The 26,427-nt window shown below is 37.0% G+C and overlaps 1 protein-coding gene across 1 annotated transcript in view; it reads left to right on the top strand.

The window, feature by feature from the left end:
• The window catches only part of rgs12b (regulator of G protein signaling 12b), a 96,988-nt gene that overhangs the window by 15,772 nt on the left and 54,789 nt on the right, over positions 1 to 26,427 (top strand). Inside the window, exon 3 of the mRNA XM_088911456.1 lies at positions 4,168 to 4,287. Coding sequence (XP_088767582.1) covers positions 4,168 to 4,287 — 120 coding nt within the window. The remainder of the gene's footprint in view (positions 1 to 4,167; positions 4,288 to 26,427) is intronic.

Genomic DNA, 26,427 nt, shown 5'->3' with positions numbered 1-26,427 from the left:
ACATATCATTTGATATTCTGTTATAATCTTCACAGGTTCTGCATAGGCGTTTGCTGTGTCTTGTATTTCACTGACTGACAGGGTAACAGTGCCTGAGAACTGTGGAGGTGTCTCCTGGCTCATAAGCGTAAATAAATGGGCAGATTTCTAAAACTCCACTTTAGTGACCTTGATTTGAATCCAGCTCTGTAAGAGAAATTGTTTTCTTTAGACCCGAACAGTTGAGCAAAACATAAAACTGGCAGAAGTGCTTGGCCTTTGCCTTATCAATGAAAATTCTGTCCTCCACTTTGGATTTTATTATGATTAACTTTATGAATGTAGGTTGTGTGGTTATGCAGTGGTTAGCACTGCTGTCTTACAGTGCTGGAGCCCTGGGCTCAAATCTGGATCTGGGGTGCTGTCTGCATAGAGTTTATGTGTTCTCTCTATGTTCGTGTGGGTTTCCTCTTGGCGTTCCAGTTTCCTCCCAAAGTCCAAAGACATACTGGTAGGTAAATTGGTTTTTGGGAAAGCTGGCCCTAACGTGAGTTTGTGTGTGTCTGTGTGTACCCTGCCTTGCACCAGGTGCTTGCTGGGATAGGCTCTGGCTCCCCCATGACCCTGAGTTGCATGGAGCAGTTAGAAAAGGGATTGATGGAACTTTAAGAATATGGATATATTAAAAGTTTGACCTAGATTGTGATCTGTGCATAAAAAAATGCTCGAGTCCTTTTTACCTTCTTCAGGAGAAAATACTGAATTGCACGTTAGAACAAGATCTTGGCTGTTAAACATTAGAAAAAAAAATCTGTACTGTCACAGAATATCCCTCCAGAGATGTAAATATCCAGAGTTGATAATTTAAGAAAATACTGCAGGGAAATTACCTGTCAGACACAAATTGGCTTATTGGACACATGAAAAATTAAACCAGATGAATGTGTCTTGGAGCTTTAAGGACATTTAAGGGGCTTTTTGATAGAACTGAAACATAGTTCCAGCAGCAATACTGAACAGTTCTCTTTGTTGGCAAATGAACACAATTCTGTTGTTCTGAACTGCAAAAATAATTGTTAACTGGTCAGGAAAACATGTGGCCTCCTTATTTATTTGTATTTTTGTCTCTTCATTTACTGGAAAAAAAAAATTCACGTGTGCAAGATGGGAATCAAATCTCTTTTAGCCCGCATCTGTTCTGAAAGAAGACAATTTTGTTCAGGAAACAAGGCAAATTACAGGGTACTACCCGTATGATACCATGGTAATTACTGGTAATTCTTTTATATTCCAACCCTGGCACATAAAGCTTCACCCATCATTTTAATAGTAGGGCTACTGGCAAAATAGGTTTATTATCCTCTTCTGACGTAGGAGTAAGATGGCAAGATTAAGGGGAAGTTGAAAGGGAAATGAACATTGAAATTGCAGCTTTGAAAATGTGTTCAGGAAAGAAAACTAAAGATACTTTTACATACCTTTTCAACACACTTGCAAGTCATGCATGAATGCTGTGCAGCATTTACAGTTACAGTCTGTTTCTATTTGGTATAATTAGATGTTTCTAAAAAGAGCAGATCTGCTGAGTAACTGGGAAGAAGGAAAAAAAACAGGATGATAGATGTTGTGTGTGGATTAAACATTTTCCTGAAACGTTAAATAGAAATTCCTTAATATCTTTTTTTAATGTAATATATCAAAGGACACGTGTCTTGTTGTCACATACAGTGAGCATAATGAGTGTTCTGACTCATTATTCAGAACTGATTCAGAAAAGACTTCACTTCACATTCAGAGCACTGGGCAGAAATCACATCGTGTCAACACCCACCACGGGCCTTTCGCGATGCTTTGTTTTAGTTTAGGTGGCCATTTTTGTGAAAATTGGCTTACTTGAAAAGATCATATACTGCATCTGGCAATTTGTGAGTATCCCTTTTACCCATTCATCCAATTATGTGGCATTGTTTTATCAAATCACCTAAACAACACTGTTTGCACAAAAAATTATTAATGCGGGTGTAAATTAACAAATATTAAGAATGACCTGGTTGGTTCATACCAGGTGCTTGTATTCACTTATAACTGTGAGATGTTTGCTGCACTTGAAGGAATTATTCTAAAATTAGAAATATTATTGAGTTGGGTCACCTCATATTGTTAAGAAAACTAAAGAACTGGAACTAAACAAGACAAATAATCTTTAAAAATGTTATTAGAATTAAACTAGAGAAGTTTGTGGAAGTAGCTTCCTAGGGAATAATCAACATGGATTTATATCTTGAAACATGCAACAACACTAATGGACACACACAGAGCCAGTGATGTGGTGTGTACCCATCCCTTGTTAAATTAGCACTTTACTTGCGAGTCCTCACACACACAAGCGACACACATACAGGATCTGTTTTTGTTATATGAGTAACCTTTCCCCGCTAATACGACCTCTGTGTGCATTTAAAACTGAGAAAAGGAAGTTTCTTTACCCAAAGGGTCATGGAACTGTAGAACAGGCTACCCAGTCATACTCTGGCTTCATTAAAGACATGGTTGTATGATGCATTTTGATCAACAAGCTAATAATTTTCAAATGGCCAGATAGGCCAAAGGGCCTCTACTTGTTTGACTTAATGTTTGTTTTGTCTCCTCTGAGCATAAAGCCTTCTGCCATGTACAGTGCACGCTTATAATTAATTTAGGAGGATCTGTAGAATTTTGTTTTCACTTTGACATTATAAAGGCTTTTGAGTAAAGCAATGTCAACACATCCCAATTAAATACATTTTGATTCCACAGTGTAACACAATATGGGGGGGGGGGGGGGGAGGTGAATACTTTTGATATCTACTGTATACCCCTGGTCTGTGACTTTCCCAGTAGGGCCCCAGTCGATCACCCCTGTTGATAGTAATCAGCATAACGAATTTAAATATGTCATGTCTGTTCAACAAGCCTGCGCAGCTGAGTGGCCGCAGCTGGAGTTTCGAAATGAGGATAAGTCTCCAGGGGGCGGCATCAAGACACCCCAGATACACGGCGAGAATGGAATCAAATACGCACAGGAGGATTTGAAGGGATTGGTGTCAGCGGTGTGAAACCAGGATTCCCTATATATAGATTAGTGAGTGAACAGTCCTGGTCAACTTATGGGAGTCAGAGTCTTGTCAGGTGTGGCAGAGAGTAACAGTGTCTCACGGGGAGTCTCTTGATAGTCGACACAGAAGAGAATCAGGGGGACAGTGAGAAACTGGGTCTCGTAGTGAAACTCTGGGGGAGTGAAAAGCTCAAATCCCCAGAAGGGGACAGCTTCCAGTAGCAACCCCGGAGGGGGCTGACAAATGCTATACATAGCCTGTTCTAAGGATGTGGGAGAACAGGGCTGTCTTAGCAGTGTGTCCGCTCAGGATTGACATTCGGTTGGAGTTTCAGGGGAAAACTTTGTCTCATAGTGAGACAACTAATTAGTAATTAGTCTCTTAGTAATTAGTGTGAGCCACACCTGAAGAAGGCTCCACGACTGGAACGTTGTGTTTTCTTTCTTCTCTTTTCAGCATGGAATGAACCTGTTACTTGTTCCTTTGCAGCCTACGCATGCTGACGCAGCTACCCACCTGAACTACTTCAATTAATTAGTAGTCAGGAAAGCTCTAGGTTGAAGGTACCTCCAGTCTCATTCATTTCCATGTTGGGTCATTGGTAAGAAGGCGATGAGAGCAGATCAGCCAAAGTAGAAATGAACAAGTTGTCGTTTTTTTCCTCTTACTCATTCGTAAGGCACATCAAAGTTAAGGAACTCACAAGCTGATATAGGGTTAAAAATGTTTAAATGCAACAGTATTGGTCCTTTAAAAATCTACAATTATTGAAAACATGGGGCTTAACGTGTGCACATTCTCCATGCTCGGCTACCATCAAAGGATCTGTTGCAACCTGATCCAAAAAAGTACTTTTTTAACATATTTTTGAATTTGTTGCAGATGTAAGCTGTAACTTTCTTTTGATACATGTATACGTATTATTCTTTGTTATCATCCTCCCCTCTTCAAGGACTTCTTTCTCCAGATTTTGTTCAGTAAATTTTCACTAATGATTTATACTTACTGTCTTCCGGCACAAACATAGACCATAGTATACAGCAGTACAGTACCTGTTTTACAATGGTAAAGTGCTTTTCTCTGACATTAACAGAACTCCAAGTTTCGAGGGATCTCAATGGGATTTCCACAAATGCCACAGAGATCATCTGGAAGAAGATCGTTTGGAAGATCAAAACGATTCAGTCTTGCACGGTCTTTGGATGATCTTGAGGTAGGTTTAATTTCCAGTGCTTTATGGATATTTAAAAATGAATGTAAATCACAGCATTGTGCATTCTTGTACTGTTTATCTTAGTGTCTAAAAAGTCAACACAATGGTAGTATTGTTGTAAATATTGCTAAATTACTGGAAATGGCTGTTTTCCAAATATTTTACATACCCTTTCAACATTTTTTGTATTTTAGCTTTACTGCTGATTTTTGTTTTGACAGTACAGAATGCAGCTATTATACTTTCAGCTTGTTCGCCCTGATATTTTGAAAATGAATGTAACAGCATGAATATTTAAACATTAATACTAAAAGTATTTAAATGATTACAGGGTCATGAATTACACATGTAATTGTGAGGGTTCAGTTGAATCTTGCCAACCAAATTTTTTTATGTTTAACATTTTTGGAATAATTAATAACACGCCATTTTTTTTTACCCATGCATGTGACCTAATGGAAATAAAATGAACTGCAGTTGTGAAGATTTTATATCACTGAGGGCATTAATTTCTTATGGATTGTCTCACACTTTCACTTTTGAATACATTGATTTCAGAAGATAAGTTGTCAAGTGATTCAGTGTTGCTGTGTTCGATAACGTACTGTCAGATGGGAATAATAAGCAGAATATTTTCCTCTTGAGGTTTTATACATTCTCCAAGAAATAAGCAACATTTTGCTGCTTTGATCACTTTTGGCAAACAGATGGGATAATGAAAACCATGGTCTGCTCTTTTTAGCCTTTTAAAATGACATGTTGCCTTATGCTTTAGGATGCCTTCTTTAATTTTCGGTGTTTTAAAGTTTGTGGTATTTTTTTTGTGAAAAATAAGACCTTGTATTCAACATGGAGTTGGTTATACATACGTAGTTTTATGGAATGTAAAATAAGCCATATGTCTGTGCACATTGCCTGTCCAGAATTAAAAACTTAACAAAAAGATAATTTTCTATCTGCTGATCTGCTAATCCTTCTGTGTCCTGTGATCTTAAAAATGGTTGGGCAGACAGAATTTTCTGTGGCTGGAATACTGTATGTCCTTCTTTAATACCTTTTATTTGCTGCTACAATTAATTACATGATGCAGGCTAGATGGTGACATGCAAGTGTGGCTGGTGCTATGGAGTTACGCATGAGAAAGATCAGTTAAAAATCGAAGTTATTGCAAAATACATATGAAATCCCCACAACAATTTTTGATTCAGCGGGAAACATCTGGCACGACAACAAAGGTTAGTATGGTTCTCTACATTAGCAACGACCATAGGCTGTAAGCAAAAACTGTATGTTATATCCATAAAATCAGACAGTACCTGCTTCACTCCTGAATATGTGAAAACAAATGTGCTAAAAAACATGAAAAAATATGCTAAAATTGATTGGTCTTGCCTGTAAATTTGAAGGGTTTTAAATCTGAAGTTCTTCTAAATAACAAATCTGGCATTTTCCCATCTGTTAGGAATTGCAATTTGAAACTGAAACATAAATCTATTGGTTGGTGTTCTCCAAAGTGCTTAACATTTGCTGCTGCTGTCCCCAGCAGACATTTTAATGTAGAAGATAAGAAGTGGAGGAACTAGTGGGGGATAACTGACTAGAAATAGAATAGTGCAGTGCTGATTCATGCATTTTCAAACGTGCTGTTTAAAATGTTAAAGCTGCCTTTGTGATTATTACCGTGCATATGTTATATCATGTAGTTTTATGTTGAATTTTATAGCAAAAGTAACTTGGAATAAAGGAACTTTAGATTTGTCCAAATTATGAAAACGAATTCAAGGCTTTTGTAAAAAAAATAAATACAGTATTTTGCTATTTGATACAATCAGATGAAACATTTCCTTAATCTAGCTGAAAAATAAACACAGGATAATTAAAACGTTTGCCAATGTTTGGGTGACGTCGAAGGTGTTCCCAAATGTTGAAATCTTCAGAGCAGTAGAAAAGATGCATGTAAAACCAGCTTGTGTTTTTACACGGGTACTTTTTTTTTTAGCAAAGGGAAGGTTTATGATAACAGGAGTCCAAACACGGAGACAGTGTCACCACTGTCTGGCAGGGAAGCTGCACATAAGCTCATGTACCTTTGTATTCTTTAGTATGAACCCGATGATTCTGAAAAGAGATTGGAAAAAATTATGATATCTAAGTAGGCCCCCACTATCTTCAGACTGAAATCTGTTGTTGAAAGAACACAACTGACCTCCATGTTATTTTGCGAAGTGAGGCGAAACAATACCCAAAATGAATTGATCCGTCTGAAACTCAAGAAGGGAATTCGATTATTAAATTTGAACATTTTGTAGGTAAAATCTAATGGTATCCTAACACATTGGTCATCAGTATCAATGACCAAAGTGTGTAGTAAAATAAGAAAAATTAAAACGCAAAATCTGATTAAAAAAAATCTGAGTACACAATTTAGAGATTCCTCAAGATGCCACCTTTAGCATATTCATTCACATTCCATTACAGGGATGTTTATAACATGACATGGTCATGTGATTTTTTTCCTTTGTTTGAACTTAACCACACTGTCAAAGTGTGTTCACAGTCATTTACAGGCAATGCAATTTTAGCAACTGTTTGATTTGTAATCTTACTTTTGTAGAAATATTTCTTGACACAGTTTTTACCTTTTCTTACTTGATAACTTTGTGTTCCAAATGGCACTCTGGGCTGTGTCTGCTTACAAAGCGTGCTTTGTGGTTTTGTGGGGGCTTTTATTTACTTGTCATGTTAATGAGCACTGATGAGCGATGCACTGACGGCTCCCTCATTAGCGCTAGCTTAGGATTTCACCAAACACCAGCTAATTGCAGCCTTGCACAGATTTTTTGTTTTCCACAAACAAAGTACAAGCATCAAACAAAAAAGGTTTCAGGTACCTTAATCTGTGCATTTGGTCAATCGGCATCATGACAACAAGTATTTGTTAATCAACGTTTCATCTTATGTGTGTGCGCATATATGTTCTCTTCGCTGCTGGCTCTTTATCTCCACTATACTGGCTGCACGTTTTTGGCTGTCCGCTTAGTTTAGCACTGAAGCGGCAATTTGATACTAAAGTGATGAGACAGAATACCGTCTTACATATAGGTGTCCATTGAGAGCTTATGAACTAGCATCAATGTGTTATTTGATGGAGCTGTTGTGCAGTTCAGCCCTGCTTTTCAACTATTCTTTATCCTCCAATGAGTAATCTTTTATTCTCTGTATTTGCTCCGAAGCTCGAGTATGTCATCATTGTATTAAAAAAATGGCTCTTCATTATCAGACAGCTTGAGTGCCTAACACATTTGATAGATTTTATTTTTTGCTTATTTTGTGAGCATTTTAACTATTGGCTTTAATTTTCTAATGAGCATTAGTTTTAATCCTTTTAGTTAAGTTATTTGTTTGGATTTTCTTGTTGGTTTCTGCTTGCATTCAATGGCCTATATCAACATATACCCATTTCCAAAAACATATAAATAAATAAATGTCACAAAAATCACAGGAGGGGAACAGTTCATCGAGTGATGGTTCATGATGACCCACTTTCGTGTTTTCTTGCACTACCGCTTGATTTTTTTTAGTTGTGGCTTCAACATATTATTTCAGTTTAAACTGCAGCAACTTGTCCTCTATCTTGGCCAGCAGCCATATCACCCTGCAACTCACAACTGGCAGCCCACTGAAGCTCAGCAGGTGTGAGCCAGGTCAGTACCTGGATGAGAGCCCTCATGGGAAAAACTAAGGTTGCTGCTGGAAGAGGTGTTAGTGGGGTCAGCAGGGGGCGCTCACCCTGCGGTATGAGTGGGGCCTAATGCCTCAGTATAATGACGGGGACACTATACTGTAAAAAGGCACCGTCCTTCGGATGAGACGTAAAACTGAGGTCCTGACTATCTGTGGTCATTAAAAATCCCAGGGCGTTTCTCGAAACGAGTAGGGGTGTTACCCCGGTGTCCTGGACAAATTTCCCATTGGCCCTTACCAGTCATGGCCTCCTAATAATCCCCATCTATGAATTGGCTTAATTACTCTACTCTCCTCCCCACTGATAGCTGATATATGGTGAGCATTCTGGCGCACAATGGCTGCCGTCGCATCATCCAGGTGGATGCTGCACATTGGTGGTGGTGGAGGGGAGTCCCCATAACCTGTAAAGCGCTTTGAGTGGAGTGTCCAGAAAAGCACTACATAAGTGTAAGCAATCGTTATTAATTATTATCTTGTGAATATCAGAAATTTTGCTTTTTTACATCATATTCTTTGTACAGATACAGCCATTCAAAACGAGCGGGGTATGCTGCGGTACAACGCAGTGGGCTTGTTGCATGAAAACGCGTCATAACGCAATATAACGTGTGTAAATTAGATTATGTTAATAGTATCCAGAATCACCTTGTAAAACCGCCAGGTGGAGCTAATAAAGCTTAACCTCTCATGTACAGCATATGAGCTGTCACCAGAAAACGCTGGTTTTGAATCCCGATCACTGCTGAGGGACAATCTTTATTCAATTAAGAATTTAAGTTGCATACTCTTTAGGCTTTTAAATTTAAACTGTGTATTACACAGTGTATAATACTGTGTATTAATAACGAATGACCTTGGACAAGCTGTAAACTCAAAGTATTACCCTGGTCCACATTCTTTGGAACCGTCTTTGTAAACGAAAATACTTTATTTTTTCATTGACAAAAAGTAACACCACAGCATTTCGTTGATCCGATCACATATTCATTTCCAATCATACAAAGCAAGTCTTGAGAATCTCCTATTCACCATGCCTTTCACATGCTCATAAACTATATTAATTTAGGAACATAAACATAAACTGTATATTGCAGGTATTGGTAGTTTAAAGAAAAAATACACACCAATATTCCATTTCTCCCTAAACATTTTAAGCATCAAAGTCTTACATGTGGTTATTTCAGGAAACGTTTTTACGTGCTCCTTCTGACCAGATTACTGTACGTCTATATACTTTGTGTCGTACTTTGTGAAAAGTGATCGTTTTAACCTTTTCTGCAAATACGCTTGTTATCGGAGTAAACAAAAGCATACTTTTAATAGGGAATATAATATGGAATCGTGTATCTAAAGAAATTCATAACGATAGCATTATATTATATGTTCCTATATTATATAATATTGGAACATATAATTATATATATATATTCCTATATATTATATTATTATGTTCCTAAATTAATATCGTTTATGACCTTCAGATGCATTATGCTCCTCTTCTTTTTATGCTCAGCTACTAAAATGTCCCTTTAGTTGTAAAATTCCATATAAATATTCAATACTAAGCGGATTAAAATGTGCACAGTAAAGAGATTAAATGATTAAATCTTTTCACTACTGACCAATGTACCACGAGTGCCCCTGTTGGTCATTTTGGCCAGCCAATCACGTACTGCAGTACGGCGCGGTGGCTCAAGCGTAGTTGCGTGCGGTACGGGTTTTTACCGTGCATTTTGAATGGCTGCATCTGTACGTGCAAGCCACAGACACTCCAGATTGTAATTTTTCAGGGGACTCTGATTTCTCAATCACACATACATTTTCTCTTTTTCTCTTCCCACCTCCCTTTCACATCTTTACACTTTTTAGAGCAATCACAAAATATGATACGTGTCAAGGTAATTACACACAGATGGAAGATAATGAATCGTGCACATAGAGACAAAGAGCAGTTTTGCTAATGTGGACAATACTTGCCTTTACCTGGTTTCCAAAGTTTCTGGTTTCAGTAATACTGAAGTCTGTTAAAGCAAGGCTTTACTGTATAAATGAAAAAAAAATGTTTAAATTGTTTTCTTCTTTTTGTTCTGCTCCTACAGATTGTGAAATAATTCCAACATTAACACATTATTATACTGCATATATTTTATCACCATCTGGAAACAACATACCCAAGTATGTCTCTGCTCTAATTTATATTAATTTGAAATATTTTGTATATAACAAAATAATGTGTTTACAAGAGTTATCAAGATTATAATGCTGCTTTAAGTTTTAGGTTCTGATGTATTTGTATATGGCCAATAAAGTGATCTTATTTATTTTTACTTTTGTATTTACTTACTTCTGTATCTTGCATATTGACTGCTGCTAATAGATATATAATAATAACATCACTTTATTAACCCTTTACAATTTCTTGCATTAGGAATTATCTTTTCGCATACCCCAGCTTGCTCTCCATGAGACACACAGAAACACAGACAGGGAGAGAGCCTGGGGTCAGAGCACAGGGTCTGCCATTGTACAGCACCCCTGGAGCAGTTGGGGTTAAGGGCCTTGCTCAGGGGCCCAACAGAGTAGGATTCCTCTGCCAGCTGTGGGATTTGAACCAGCAACCTTCCAGCCACAGGCGTAGATCCTTAGCCACAGAGCCACCGCTCCGCCCCCAAAAAAAGATATGTCTTCATTCAAAATCTTATTTATTGAAATACCTGATGTTTTAAGAAATTCAATTAAAAAATAATTGAAAAAAGAAAAATTAATCACAAACAGTATCTGAAGTTGCCATCTCTACTTTTCATATCAGTGACTTATGGATTCGATCATTTCTGTCTAATTGATTCATTGTGTGTAGCAGCTTTTTACAGATGTTCATTTCAGGGCTGGTTAGCTTTTATTTCAGGAGGTATTCTTTTAGTTTAAAAACTGCAGTTGTACAGTGAAAAGATGTTTGCAGCAGGTGCACTGCGGGTGGAGGAATTTGAAATCTAGTCTGCTGCTGACAAGTGTAGTCCAGATGTACTAAGTCTAGGAGTTCTGTATTTGGACACTAAGGCCTGCTGGTTATCATACACTGTCATTTTTAATGCCGTCTTTTCTTGACTTTCATTCATATCGACTGATGCATGTTCTCTAGGAAGTGGATTCTTGAAGTAAAATTTTCACACGCCGGACAAGTGTATCCTTGAAGCCAGTGTACAAATTTGTTCATCGGTAAAAACATTTTGTTACTCTGAAAAATGGCAGGAACGTTGCCTGGTAAAACTCTTTCTACTGAGAAAAGGAGAAAAAAAAATAGGATTGTTGTCTTCACGAGGCAAAAGCATGACTGCTCCAGAAATGTTAAAATAAGTTTGTGTTGATTTTGTTCCTCGTGGCATTATTCCTTTGTTTCCCATGCTCTGTGTGCAGGAGCAGTAGTGGTACTGTGAATGACACTGCACACACGCAAATCCTGATTCTGTGTCCGAGGTGAATGTCTAAGGTATGGAGTCATGGGATAAGAGCGGTTTGAGAAACTGGAAAATTGGCAATGTGGATCACTGAATCACCATAAATGGCTGTATTACACGTTCAGCTTGTCTTATTTGTGGAGTACTACATGGTCTGGTGTTCTGACCTTTAATATTTATTTTACGGTATATATAGGGCTGTTATGGGAAGCTGGTTTGCTTCAAGTGTGCAGATACAGTATAATACTGTCTGTTGGCAAAGGAACATGACAGACAATAAGAAGAAAGGACTTGATTTTAAAGGATTCACTATAATTATACATTGAGAAACAGTAACAGGAGGAGTGAGTTCAGTCTAATGGAAAGGTTCAGTGTACATTTAAGCAATTGTAAAACAATCATTTAACTTGTCATTAAATCAAAGCAGTGGAAAAGTTACATAATTGCCTGCATTCAATTGGAGTGAAGGTGGAACACAAAGGCAAAGGAGGTGATACTGTATCATTACTGAAATGCCTAAAGTTAGAATGTATTTAGTACATATTGGAGCAGAACGTGTATTATTTTACAAACACAAATGAAGACAGTCACAATCTGACCAGTCCCCATTTTGCCTAAGGCATTTCGTTTTTTTTCTGCTGTATAAAGTCTTTTCTCAAATTGAATCTGAAGGTGCATAATGAATGAATGCCTTATGTTGTTTAACTTCAAAATGACTTTCAAGAACTTATGTTGAAATGCATCATGAAATTGTGATGGAGATGATGAACAAATTTTGCTAGTCTTGCTGTTATCACTGTTATAGCTTTCTGATCCAAGTATCTCCTCCAGTTGTTTTCTGGTGAGTCACATAGAATCTGCTTCAGCCACATGGCTTGTGGTTTCAGTCCTTAATGGCCAATTAATTGTTCTTAATTTCCACTTGTTTCCCTGAGTCGTTGTTCCACTGTTGAGTAATTTGACAAGTATCTTTCTCTATATGTGAATTTTATGTTATCCTAGAGATTAAGGAGTAAAATGTACCTCATTACCCTACAGAAGGCAAACCTTCATGTGTTCTGTGTACAGTGATTAGTTTTAGGTCAGATAAAATATGAAAAATCGCAATAAATAATTTATTTGTATTTTGTCAGGACGGAAGCAGCTTTAGGTATTATTCACCTTTGTTTTTCTTATCAAAATAGGCATTGTTAGAAAGCTTATGAACATTCATTGGGTTATAAAATAATTCTGGCATGATATTTGGATAAAGTAGATGTATGGTCGGAGATACTTTACTATCAGTAAAAATTATTCCCACCCAAACAAGAACACTTTTACATTTTGCTTAAGATATGTGTGATTACTGTACACACAGGTGTCTAAGACTAGTTAGAGCATTTTTGAACAAATAGGTACTGAGTGCACATGTGATACCATATTCATGTTTAAACAAGTGTACATATTTCATTGTTTTATGGCATCATTGGTTTTATGGCATCATTAATTTAGAGAAGCCTGCCATTAAGGAAACTTAAGGAAACTTCAAGGTTGCATGTTAATGTTTAAGGTTGGTTAGATCTTGAAACACTGTAGACAAAAAAGAAGTTAAAGGGTGACTTCAAACTAACTCATTTTTTAGTTTTGTCATGTAATGCCATGTAAAGCATTACATGGTTATCCTTAGAAGAATATTTTTGGTTAAAAAAATAACAATGTTTCCCATATTCCATTTTTTTAAAAAGGAAATGAGTATTTAATCAAATTTCTGTGGAGATGTGCGCATTGTGATTAAAGGAAAGACAAAAGATTAGTATCGTAAGCAATGGTAATTATGTTATATTCCATCTACATATGGAAAGTGCAAAACCGTGTTTAGTAATTAAACACAAATGAAGTTGGGTACCATTTCTTCTGTGTGCTAAGATATCCCTATTTTTTAAATGCCATTGCTTAGAAAGCAGACTGAGAGGTCATTAAACAATGCATTAGCTTGAATTGTTTCACTTAGAAACAATTCAAGTGAACCTCACTTAGAATATTGTGCTCAGTTTTGGTCACCATGCTCCAGGCTTTGGAGGCAGTACAAACGAGAGCAATCAGGCTAATTCCGGTCCTGACCCAGGCTTATTTAAGGGGATTATGGTTTTTTAAGGCTGGAAAAGAGAAGATTACTTAGGGGCTTCACTCAAGATGAACAACACTAGAACGACCCTAGAAAAAGCCACAAATTATGTTTTATAAAATTTGGTACTGATATAGGAGGCACTTCTTAACACAGAGGTCTGAAAGAAACTTCCAGACCATGCTGTTGAAGATCTCTCCCTGGGAGCCTTTCAGAAACCGTTTGTTTTAAAATATCGAATCATTAACTGTCTAGCAATCAATTTGGTAAAGTGGTCTGAATGATCTCCTCCTATTTGTAGTCTTTGTTCTGTGCTTATGTTCTTAAGTATGGATTAACTATAAAGAGAAATTATTTTGGAGTTTATAACTATTGGGAATAATAATCTTTGTTAATCTTGTTGCGAAAATGTTTCCAGTTTTTTACCTTTTCTTAAAATGTTTATTTTGTATTTAATGTAAAAAATGTGTTGTTGTTTTATTTTGCAAAGGCTGAATTAGTGAAGAGACCAGAAATCAGGGAGGCACAATAGCTAAATGATCAATTCAACATGATTATATGTAGTGAAAAATGATCAGCATATAGTATACTACAGATAAAATGTAGTACAATATACAATAATGAACAGGCCAATTTTTAACCAATTTGCAGAATATACAACATACAAATATACTGTTTATGATTTTCAGTAACTGAATAATGTTGGATGTTTTTAAGTTGGCGATGCATATTTCTGTATTTGGTGGTCTTTAGGTCTCTGCAAAGGAATGTAATTTAGCAGAATATGTTTTCAAAAAGAATGCCTAACTGTTTTTATATCTCTATGACTAGAGTGTATTGTGTTTATTCCTGCGCAGTGCTATTTCTGTTGTATGATCATTTGTAAACCTCGCACACTATAAACACAGAAAAAGCTTGGTCGGGGGGAAACTCCAGCCGATGGCTGATTGAATGTTCTGCCATAGTAGTGTTGTGGTGTATCTGTACTTCAGAAACATGGCTGCTGAATTCCGATTCAGTCAAACACTGTCATTTTCTAAGACCTGGGCTCCAGTCACGCTCCAAGTATGGCTTTGAGTCATATGAAGCTGTCACTTTAAGTACTGGAGCAAGACACGGCCTTTTGATTTCTTTCCAGCAGCTCCTTGCGTCTGCCTTTCCACAGGTTGCTAAATTGAGAAAGCATGTTTCTTGAAGGAAACCCTGCGTTCAGGCACGTTTAAGAATGCAGTGCCTCATATCTGTGCAGTTACCCAGACTGTTGTCAGAGCCACCTCCTTAAATGATGTCGTCATTCAAGACTTGTCTCGGCTAACACTCAGCTCTTTACGTCAGGAATGCTAAGCAAATGAATTCATAGGGAGTTGTCAGTGTAAACTGCAGAGGATAATGACGAAAGCTACTATTGGTACTGGAAACTGAGGGATCACAAATCATAAATAAAGTACTTGCACTGTAGGACCTAATCAGTATGTCTCGTGTTTTAAAATATTGTTTGAAATGTTGATGTTTTCACTTACTGAGAGCTCCCTTTACCCCTAGTGATGTATGTTTCCTCCCCTGTATGAATCAGAGGCTCCTGCACTCTTCATCAGTGAGCGTGTCACTGCAGCTATGTTTCGGGAGCCTAGGGCATAGCAATCGGTTTCTCTGTGGGCGGAGAGAGTCATGAAGGGAGGGGGAGCACGACAGAGTGGTGCTGCTTGAACACCTACTGTAGCAGCAGCCGGCTTCTCCAGCCCTCCTGCAAATCCCCAGCAATTTGCGCACCAGATCGCTGTGCTTTCGAATGGATATGTTTGCCAGAAAGAGCCACACAGCACGGGACTGAGGAAAGACACAGCAATACATGGAGCAAACTTTAAGTGTCAACTCTGATGGAGTAAGTGTTCACTTCAGATTTCTGTTCTTTTTTTTTTGCCTTTTGCCACAGCAGGAAGGCAGATGATCCCAGGGAAGGCAGAAAGAATATACTGTACCACCTCTACTTTGTTTTCTTATTTGTGGTTTTTTGTAATGTGGATTGTGTTTTACATCACAGTTGTGGTCTCAGAAGTGTTAGTTTAATTAGTAATGTTTGAGATTATACTGTTGTATTCCATACCTTACATTGAATGACTTGTATTCAGTTTGTAGAACAGTAAAGCTGCTCTTTCAGGGTTCCTTATATTTTTTTAAGGCATGAATATGTACTTGTGCAGAGGAGAGAATTCTTGAAATAAACTTGTTTATCTGGCAGCTTGTGTGTCCTCTACGAGTTAACTGATTAAATCCACATTCACACCGTGTTTCCATGGTGTAAACACTCATTAGGCAGTGACCTACAGAATGGGTTTATAAAGACATTTTCTAAATTGTCTCAAAAGTGACGACTTCTTTAGTTTAATTACATTTTTTTTCTTACTGAGAAATATGACTTTATTTTAAAAACTGGAGCTTTACACTCCGCATTTACACATGATAAGCATTAAATATAAAATCTGAATTAGAATAGACATTTGGGACGCTAACTTTAAGGCATCTTTTAATTGCCAACTTCATGTTCGGAAATACAGTGATAGATTTTGCAGTTATGCCCTGCAGTTGTTCATATGAACACCCACTGTATTGTAATTATTTCTTTGACTACTTTATATAATTATTCTATTTAATCTACATGTGGGACATTTAATTTTTCTTTTAAAATTTCTAAAATCTTAAGTGGAGGTGAACTAAAGCAATATTTTATTGAGGGTACTGTATATAGGAACGAAAACACTACAATGTGCAAATGACAGATTTACTGTTAGTAAACACCAGAGGGTAGTCTAGGAGAGGATGCAGATTGGTTGCTGTCTTTTCATGAGGAATCCACTGTGATATTCTGAATGTGGGTGGACAGTTCATAGCACAAACGTGTCTTTAGGCAAGAGCTAACCATCTACAGATCAAGGAACATTATGACATTTTGAAAAGCTCTGACATGTTTATTTCAGAAAAAAAAATACAAACCTATTGTTTAAGCTGTATTTAGGCTGCATTGTATTTGTTTATTTCTTTTGTTAACATTACTCCCATTAACCTCAAGACCCCAATATGCAAACGTTACAGCTTTTGTGTTATTGTGCACTGTGTGCTCAGAGATGTTGAAATTTGAAAGCGTATCTCACTGTATTTCAGATATAGGTCATTAAGTGTAACTATTAGACCTGTGAAATTTAGTAATATTTTAGTAGTAGTTTTTTTTCTTTCTGCTTCTGCCAGTATTATATTGTCCAAAGCCTTTGAGTTTCTGATCTGTGTCACTTGTACTGGTAAATTCTGCTTAACTGAGACTTGACCGGTTTCTTCTTTCATTCAGTGCTGTCTTGAGGCTCTTTTCTTTTAAACATAGAAAAGGATAATATTACTCTTTTTAAGTATACTATCAAGCGCTATTGTGCTTGCTTTCAAATCCAGGATTACTGCCTACCTGCCTATTTGACATCCTGATTGTTTCAATGGGAAGTATATTATTATCTGCATTCCAGGAGGTCATTTGATCTTACATGACTTCAGTAGAATGCAAGTGAAGTCTTCTGGGTGACTGTTATTTGAGGAGAAATATGGATGTGTAAGAAACCTACTTTGTGTGCTGTGTCACAGAAACACAGCTGTCATGTATTGACTGTTAAAAGGCAGAGGCGTAGATCTCTTACACTCCACTGATAGAATTGTTTTACATAAAAATAAACATAAATTAGCAGGTTTTTAGTTAATAAAACTGTGGTCTTGGGTTGTTCACAGAACTTACCCACAAGGATTAAAGAGACTATAAAGTATTGACTGAATGACAATCATGCTGAAGTATTTTTTTCCTTTTGAAAGATATTTTGCTTTCTCTTTTTCAAATGTATATTATTTTGATATTATGTGATTTTTCAGTAATATCTATTGCCCTTAGCAACACACCTGTTGCTAGGGCACAGTGCCAGTTATGGTTTGGTGGTTGATGCTCACGAAATCAAGAGTGCAGGACAGCCACAGAAAATGATTCTTCATTCGCTTGTGACCTGTCCAAACATTTGTTTTAAACATGTCAATAATTTATGGTTATAAGTTATCACAACAACTTATTTTCAGCCTCTAATAAAATGTAAGATTTGATAAATCGTCCGACTGGAATTTTGTTGCGAGAGGATAGATACCAGAGCAAACCTGTCTTTTTCCACAGCCTGGAACTGCAGGCCTGAACAAGCTGCTATCTTTTGATCAGTCTCCTCCCTGCAACCTTTTGTTTTCTACTTAGAGGATTTTCACTACTCTGAGCCAGTAAACAGATCTATTAGTGGCATCTTTTGACTTTTCTTTCTGTTTAGAATAAGTCTGAAAGCTTCTCATTGCTGCTGTTCCTCCAGTGCTTTGGTATCGAAAGGTGATTGCAAAACAAACACTTCAGAATAATTTAAACATACAGACTGTCTGGACGGAGTCTGGTACAAATAAATACATTGCATAAAATTAAGACTAATTATTCTTAGCCTAAAAGGTTAGGCTAATAGCAATTGTAAGGTCTCATACATAGGGCAAACTAACACCTTTACTGTTACATTGCTTTTTCATAATATTTCATAATGACAATACTCCTTGCTTGCAAGCTGCTGAAATATTAGTTTTGTGTTCTTTTCTATTTACATGTAAAGAAAATGTTTTGTTACACTGAACTGTCAAGTACAAGGGAATTAATTTAAAACAGCCAGTCCTTTAAGCCTGTATCTATATGTATACTATGAATTTACACTATGTATATATCAATGCATGTGAACTTAATAATAGGTCATTGGTGTACCATTATTACATAATTTATATAATTTCAGTATTTCTGTAAATCCTGCAATAAGTAATACGTAAATTGCATTTACTCTAGTAATCAAAAAACAAAATAGTACTTGCATTAACAAATTACAAATTTTTTACAAAGTTTTTGTGTTACAAATTAAAAGCCAGTGCTTTCAGAGAAATAAGGTGTCATTAAAGGGTAACTGAGGGGCTATTTCCCTTTTCAAAAAAAAGTTTTATTAAAATTGACTGGAGCTTGGTGCACTGTGATTGTACAGATCAGTGCTTAAACTAGTCCTTTTGAAAGGTCTTTATATGATCATATTCATATTATTTTAAATGTAATTGTGATGACTAATATTTTATATGAAACAAAGAAAAAATGTTGATCCTGTGCAGATAATTGGGAACAATAGTTCTTACAAAACTAATGCAGACAGTGATGAAACAAAAAAAATATTTTAAATACATATTTAACTATCAATTAACAGTTTGCATGTGCACAGTAATGTGCACATTACCGATGCAAATATTTGCTTCATTATTTTGTCCCTGGAAATCAAGTCAAATTTTTACTTCCTGTTCATGCAAGATGGGTCACTGGACTAGAAAAAGTGTCAGTAAGCGTAAGTGTGCCTGGATGCCTTACAGAAAGGGTTTACAATTAGCAGTTGTCGTTACAGTATTAAAACATGGAAGCTAGTACAAAAAGGAATAAAACAAAATGCATTACATAACCATGTTAGATAGAATGTATGTATGTCATAAAGATGTGTCAGGCACATAAGTATCTCAGTTGTTTTATATTTTTATATAAAGATTGTTATTCAGGGAGATGACTGTCACTGGTTAGAAATAGAACAGCTTGTGTTGTTAACTTCTGGTTCCTCGATGTCTCTGCTTTTGCTGTTCTTATCAGAGGCACCCCACCCTTTTGTTTTCTTAAAGCTGGGCTCAAAGGAAGTTGTTTAACTGACCTCAAATAATAATTTGTGTCATAGTTCCTTGTCTGTCTAGATACCAAGTGAAGATACCCCTCCAGAAAGGAATCTCATTTAAAAATGGAGGGTCTGTGGAAAAGTGTCTTTATTCCATATGTTCTACGGATTACATGTGGGCCAAGTATTTTTAGTTTCCCTGTCTGACTTGACATATGGTTTCCATAATTCTGGAATGCTTTAAGGAAATGTATCTGCTAGTTAAGCCACAGAACTGTAATACCATTGTGCTACATGTATTAAATCTAAATTTAACATTAATACACTTGTAAATTTGTACTGTATATCAGGCCTGTTAGGATAATTCTCCTATGTATAGATGTGTCTGTTTTTAGTTTTCTCTTTTCTGCATTTTTACATGTATATTCTGTTTTACACAGCTGTGTTAAATGGAATCATTTAAAAAACTCACGACTGTGTGGACACCATGAAACAAATGTTAAATATTTTATATGCACTCGTCAGTTGGTATTAACCTTCATTCAAAAAGATTATTTATATGGAACCTTTATAATATTGGGAAAGCTCATTAACAATACTTAACAATGAGACTCATTATATGAAGCATCTGTCTGCTTCAGTGATATTCAGTTTTTTTTTAATTCCCCAGCTGTACAGTATTGTGTATCTGTTTTTGAGATACACAATATTATTGTGCCAACGTTGGGGGGAAAATCGATTTTAGGCTTCCAGTTTCTAGTAGGAAAACAATATGGCAGTTTTTCATTACAGACATTATATCAACAAAAGAGCAGTTAGGCAGCCATCTTAGTTTATACAGAAACCCTATTTCACTGTACTGCAATTGTCTTGCCTCTAGAATAACAGTTCCCAGGTTTAGACTGTGTTTTCTCAAATAGCTGATGACACAGGGTGGATGTAAAAACCTGTCAGATGCAAGTTTGAAGCAGGTTTAGGTGTTGATGAAATCTGTCAAGTTTCATCTTAAATGGCTGAGCAGTTCCCAAGACAGTAGAAGTCTGAATTTGTCAAATAAAACGGCAGTCAGGTCATCATGGTCCATGCAGGAATCCCACTTCTCTGTCTGTTAATTGTATTGTCATTAAAGTAGTGCAGGTGAGTAGCTGCGTCAGCATGCGTAGGCTGCAAAGAAACAAGTGATAGGTTTATTCCACGCTGAAAGGAGAAGAAAGAAAACACAACGTTTCGGCCGCAGAGCCTTCTTCACACCTGTTGTGTTTTCTTTCTTCTCTTTTCAGGGTGGAAAAAAAAATCTATTACTTGTTCCCTGTTATTAAAGTGATGTGAATGAAAATGTCCAAATGAACTGCTTGTTGCCAGATGCGTGCTGTGCATCCATCTTTTCATTTTCTAACGCTAATGCTTTGTCCAGTTCAGCCGGAGCCCATCCCGGCAGGTAACTGGTGCAAGCCAGGGTACACCCTGGTCAGGACGCCAGTCCATAACAAGGCACTCACAGACACAAACACACACACTCACACAAGGACCTATTTTCCTAGAAGCCAGTTATCCTACCAGTACAGTATGTCTTTGAACTGTAGGAGGAAATCCGAACACCCTGAGAATCCCATGTGAACATCAGGAGAACATACAAACTCCCCGCAGATAGCACCCCGGGTCCAGAATTGAACCCAGGGCCCCAACACTGTAATGCTAACTACTGCACCACCTTGGTGACCAGTTGATGGACAATTATGAGAGCAACCTGTGAAGTGCAGGTGAGAAACAGCCTTGCTTGTTAATGAAATCAATTTTCTTAGTGTTTGTTTATTTTTAACATTTTCCTACAGAACAAAAAAACAAAGACAGTTGCCAGTATTATAATGGACATGTATTTATGCAAATATGAATAGGTACATATTGTACTTCAAAGAAAGAGAAAAGGAAGCAAAAAACTTTGTGTAAAAGAAAGGGCTTCGCCAACTTATTAATGATTGCATAACGAATGGATACACGAAGAATAAAGAGTTGTAATTGGTTATCGGAGGAGGGCATCTGCCCTTTTATTATTTCCTAAGTGAGAGTAAATGGTAATCATGAAAGTGGTCAAAGTAATTTTAAAAAGAATTCCAGGTCATACTGATTTTCTCTTTAGACCTACATTGTGAGAGAGAATTTAATTTCCTAGACTAAGGAAGTGAAAAAATAGAAATAACACCAGGTTTTGGCTGCATGGTCTGCTTTAGGTGTGACCCATTTTAGATCTTTCTTGTTGTGTTCCAAACATAAAGGATAGAAATGTATACTTTTAACATTTCCAGTAAAACGCTGCTGTGTAAATGTGTAAATGAACAGTGAGACTTTATTACACAGCTTTGGATGTAGGAATTTATCTATTTAGGATTGAGCAATTTATGTTACCATTCAAGGAATAGTTTTCCCCTCTCTGGAATTGCCAGATGTTAATCTACTCCACCGCGATCCACATCCACAGTCCACTCATCTGACATGCCCACCTGTCAGAATTATTCATCATCTGATGCGGTTACGAGCCCCACAGTGACTAAAGCAGTGCCTTACAGAAGATTTGTCCAAGACTTGAGGAGAATAACACAAAGACAGACATACTTTAAATTAAACAGAATTAAAATCCAGAGTGAGAATGGAAGCTGTAAAACAGTATTGGAAAGTGTTTAACTTACAGTATTGGCAGTGTCTAACGTGGAATGGGAATTCATTCCAGCCAGGGAGCACCAGAACAGACAGTATGTTTTCCCACAGTTCATAGCCTTGTTTTTGGACCTGTAAGAAGGCCAAGAGTCCAAAGGGCGCAAATCATATTTACAGTATGTATATAGGGAGTTAACTGTTCAGTGATGTAGTCATTACCCAGACTGTTCAAGGCCTTAAAGGTGATCAGCAATATTTTGAATTGTATACAGGGAGCATGTGAAAGGAAGCTGTACAGGAGATAAATTCAGAATATTCTCCAATTTGAGGTCATGTTTACAGCACTGTACACGAAATTACAATGATCAAAATCACATATTAGTTTTTCTACGTCAGATTGGGAAAGATACAAACAATGTTAGAATACTAAGATTTTAAAATACAATAATAAAACAAAGAGTTACACAGTTGTGGAGCTGATAAGTAGAGCCAGTTGGCATACATTTTCTCATTCGATCAGATGTGACCAATTTTAGTCACTGTTTGAACAAATTGTCTTTTAGAAGTTAAATAAGAACCATGAAGAAACGGCTCCAATACTTGTTTGTGCTGTCTCTAATTCTGTAAGGTGGTATGATCAGCAGTATGGAAGACAGCACTGAGAACCAACAGGACACAAATGGGTAAAAAGCAGCAATAATCAGTAACCCTAATTTGAGTTGTTTAAATTCTGTACATCGATCAGAACCTAAATCATACAGCTGATGATGTGTGACGGCTCTTATAGCTTATTTACAGATAAGTGAGCTTATAAAGGAACAACTGTGTCCCATTCTGGAATCTTTTTCAGGAGTAGTAAGTTAGATATCTACTGATAATTACTGATATATTTTCCGGAGACTTTTGAAGTTCTGCTTTTTTAACATAGAGATAATAACTGCAGGTTTAAGGCCTAGGAGAGAACAGTTCCAGATTTACAGATACTTTGATGATACGTGTGACATTGGGATTGAGAATTGCCAAATTTATACATAGCAAGGCAGCAGCAAAAAGATCCACAGAAATATGTGGAGGGTTCATTTTAGGGATCATTTCAGATACTGTAGCATCAGAGGAGAGACTCCGTGACATCCTGCGAAGTCCATAAATACTTCTGGGAATTGGAATCACAGCATACAGCCTGACTTCTCGCGTTATTGAGTTTAGATTGAAAAAAGAAACTAAACAAAACAATAGATTGTGCTGGCTCAAGCACACTTCTGTTTTTGAATACTGTTCTTAAGTGGATTTTCCCTTTCTCAGTTAGCTTCCCTCAAAAACTCAACACTGACCGTATGGCAACTAGTGTATTTCCCCATGGTTGCTGGTGTTGCTTTAAAGGCAAACAAATGAACAGACTGGCCGTGATGTCACTGTACGTCCATTGACACCCATCCAGTCCTAGACTAGAAGTCACAAGACAATAATTCTCTGGCTTAATGACTGTAACTACTGTAGGATTCATCAGAAAGCTTGGTTGTGTCAAGTTTAAGAAAAAAAGTGTTTTTTACTATTATAACGATAAATCGGGTTATCACAGTTTAATCTATATCTCACTGATAGCACCAACCTCAATTTCACACAGAACAGCCTAACAGTTAGCAACGGGGAAGATTCTTTGTATTGTGTTTACTTGAAGCTTGAAACTCAGGTATGGTACAGATGGAGTTGTTGCCGGAAAATAAGTACAGTACCAGCAGTTATGTTGGTTTGAATTTGCTTGTCTTTTAAGAAACACTTGCCTTTTTCTGTATGTCTTGCCCCTTTGTCTCAACATAAGCTCAAAAAAGCCACATCTTAGAATCCACTTTGGAGAGAAAAATCAAGTATTATCTTGGCTGTACACAAGATCTAAATTCTCATATATTCTCAGGGGAACATCAAATATACTTATAAGCACTTCACAGATGAGCTTTATCAAATATTGTTTTCAGAGTTATAGATTTTTTTTGCATCATGAATTGTTTTGCAACCTAGTCTGAAGGGATTAGAATAACATGCAAACGTTTTCAGGAGATTTGTTTATCCTTCCGTTGGAGTGCAGTGTTGGAGGTGTCATGTTCAGAGACAGGTTATTTAAAGCTTCATGTCTGGAAGGGGGTGGCTGAAGGTATTACAGGAAAGTATTATTTTTGGGGGGGAATTTTGCATGAAACAAAGAAAAAGTCCCAATTTGTGAAAATGAAAACAAGACAGAAATGAGAATTTGACAAGCGATTTCTTTGCTAGTGGTTGTGGCTTTGTGATAGTTTTGAGGAAGCAGTGTGACCTAGTGGTCACAATGACTATGACACAGGAGGCCAGATTGGAGAGTAGATTATATACTTACTGGGTATCCACATAACATTAAAAAAAAAAAACTTTAATGGTCTGAGTCAGCATTTCATTTGTTCTTGTGTCTTTTTCTGTGTTCTTTTAAAAAAAAAAATCAGTTTTCTCTTGAATCTAAATGCTAAAATAGAAACATCTAAATACCATGTATTGCAAAGCTAAAATCGATCATTGAGAATTTTCCTGCTGTTTAAATAATTAAACATAGACTGTGGCCTCTTCTGCTTGCCCCATTGTGTCCTGAATAGATTGAAAAGTGCTTGCTTATGAAAAATGCTTCGTCTAGCTTACTGGAATGAAAGAGGCTCAAGTTTAAAAGCAATAATGCTGAGGGGTTAACTGGCTTCTGTAAACTGGCGCTGGTGTGAGTTTGTGTTTGTGTGTGCCCTGCGATGGACTGGCATCCTGTCCAGAGTGTATCCTAACTTGCGCCCAAGACTAATTAAAACCTAAAATTAAAATTAAGACCCAGAGACGACCGCAGTATATGACTGTGAATTGGATAGGTGGACATTGAGAGTGTTGTTATGTGATGATGCCTGGGATTGCTGAGAAACTATATTTCATTAAGCAAGCTTTTGTGACAATATATATTTTATTTAATATTCCATAACAAGAAGCGGTTTGGCAAATGACATGACATACCATGACAAGTCTGCTTAATGCACTGCAGAAGACATTAAAACACTAGAAAGGGAGCAGTGAATTGAATCACAAGAAAATGTCGGCTCGAAAACTAAATATCATCCTGTTTTTGGACAGGGAAGGATTAAGAGACTGCTGCCTGCAGGTATGTGGTTAATTCTGTCTCGCCTCAGGCTTCGTTGCTGTCTGGGATACAGCGCATGGATAGGTGATGAGTAAATGGAATTGATGATTTTAAGATCTGTTTTCAGAAACACAGCAGGACAAGCAGTAGATGATATCTATCATGTTAGTGTTACAAATACTTTTTTTCACCAAGCACGTTGGTGTATCACTTGCTGCAGAAGTAAATAATGAATTTCGGTTTTCCAGTTAATACACTGCACATATTAGTGATTAAACAGTATTTATGGACAGAGGTGCATAAGTAACAATGATATACAGTACCAAGAATCTGGAATTAACCAAATAATGAAAGACTGAAGTAGCTGTGGGTGGCACAGTGGTGAGCATTGCTGCCTCACAGCTCTGGGGCCCTGGGCTCACATTCTGGACCTGGTGTGCTATCTGTGTGGAGTTTGTATGTTCTTCCCAGGTTTTCTCTTGGCTTCTGTAATATTGGCCCTAGTGTGATTATGTTTATGTCTGTGTGGGCCCTGCAGTGGACTGGCAGCCCATCTAGGGTGAATCCTGCCTTGCGTCAATTGCTTGCTGGTATAGACTCCAGCAACCCTGCGACCCTGTATTGGATAAAGCAGTTAGAAGATAGATGGATGGATGAAGTAGTCATAGAAGTAGAAATTTAAATGGAAGTTGCTGAATTGTACAAAATAAGCGTACCAAACAACTCAAAGTTATTAGGAAAGAGAATTATAGTGAGATTACAGTGTTCAAAGGCAAAAGACTAAATCTTTTTCTTTACGATTTCTAATGCAAAGCTAAAAACTGAATCGAAAATGGTAATTCATGCACCATACAACATGTAAAACAATAAAGCATAACTCCCACTTGAAGCTCAGTATGAATTATTCTTACTGTTTGGAGTTTGACAGTTATTTTGACTGGTAATAATAGCATCATGGAGATAGCTGTACTCAGACAGAGCCTGTTATCAAAGACATTATGAGAGAAATGTCAGACAGAAAGGATGTTTATGAGATAGTGCAAGTATCGTCAAGATAATGTGGAGAAATAGCAGTTAGAAAAACAGTTCTAGAATAACAAAGCAGGCAAATGAAGTAGAAAAACATGGAAGGAATCATACAAACTGAAGAAAAATATAAGGTTTGAAATAGCCCAACAGTAGCTTTCATTATTGCCAAAACAGGAGCAAGGAGACTGAAAGAAGTGCCATGTGTTAAGAATGTTTAATATTTTTAGACAGGAAATTGCAGTAAGGAAGACTGAGACTTTTCACTGAACCATATGAATT

This window comes from Atractosteus spatula, chromosome 1 (assembly GCF_055471065.1).
Source record: "Atractosteus spatula isolate fAtrSpa1 chromosome 1, fAtrSpa1.hap1, whole genome shotgun sequence".
NCBI classification, from domain to species: Eukaryota; Metazoa; Chordata; class Actinopteri; order Semionotiformes; family Lepisosteidae; genus Atractosteus; species Atractosteus spatula.
This window is presented reverse-complemented; position numbering and strand designations above follow the sequence as displayed.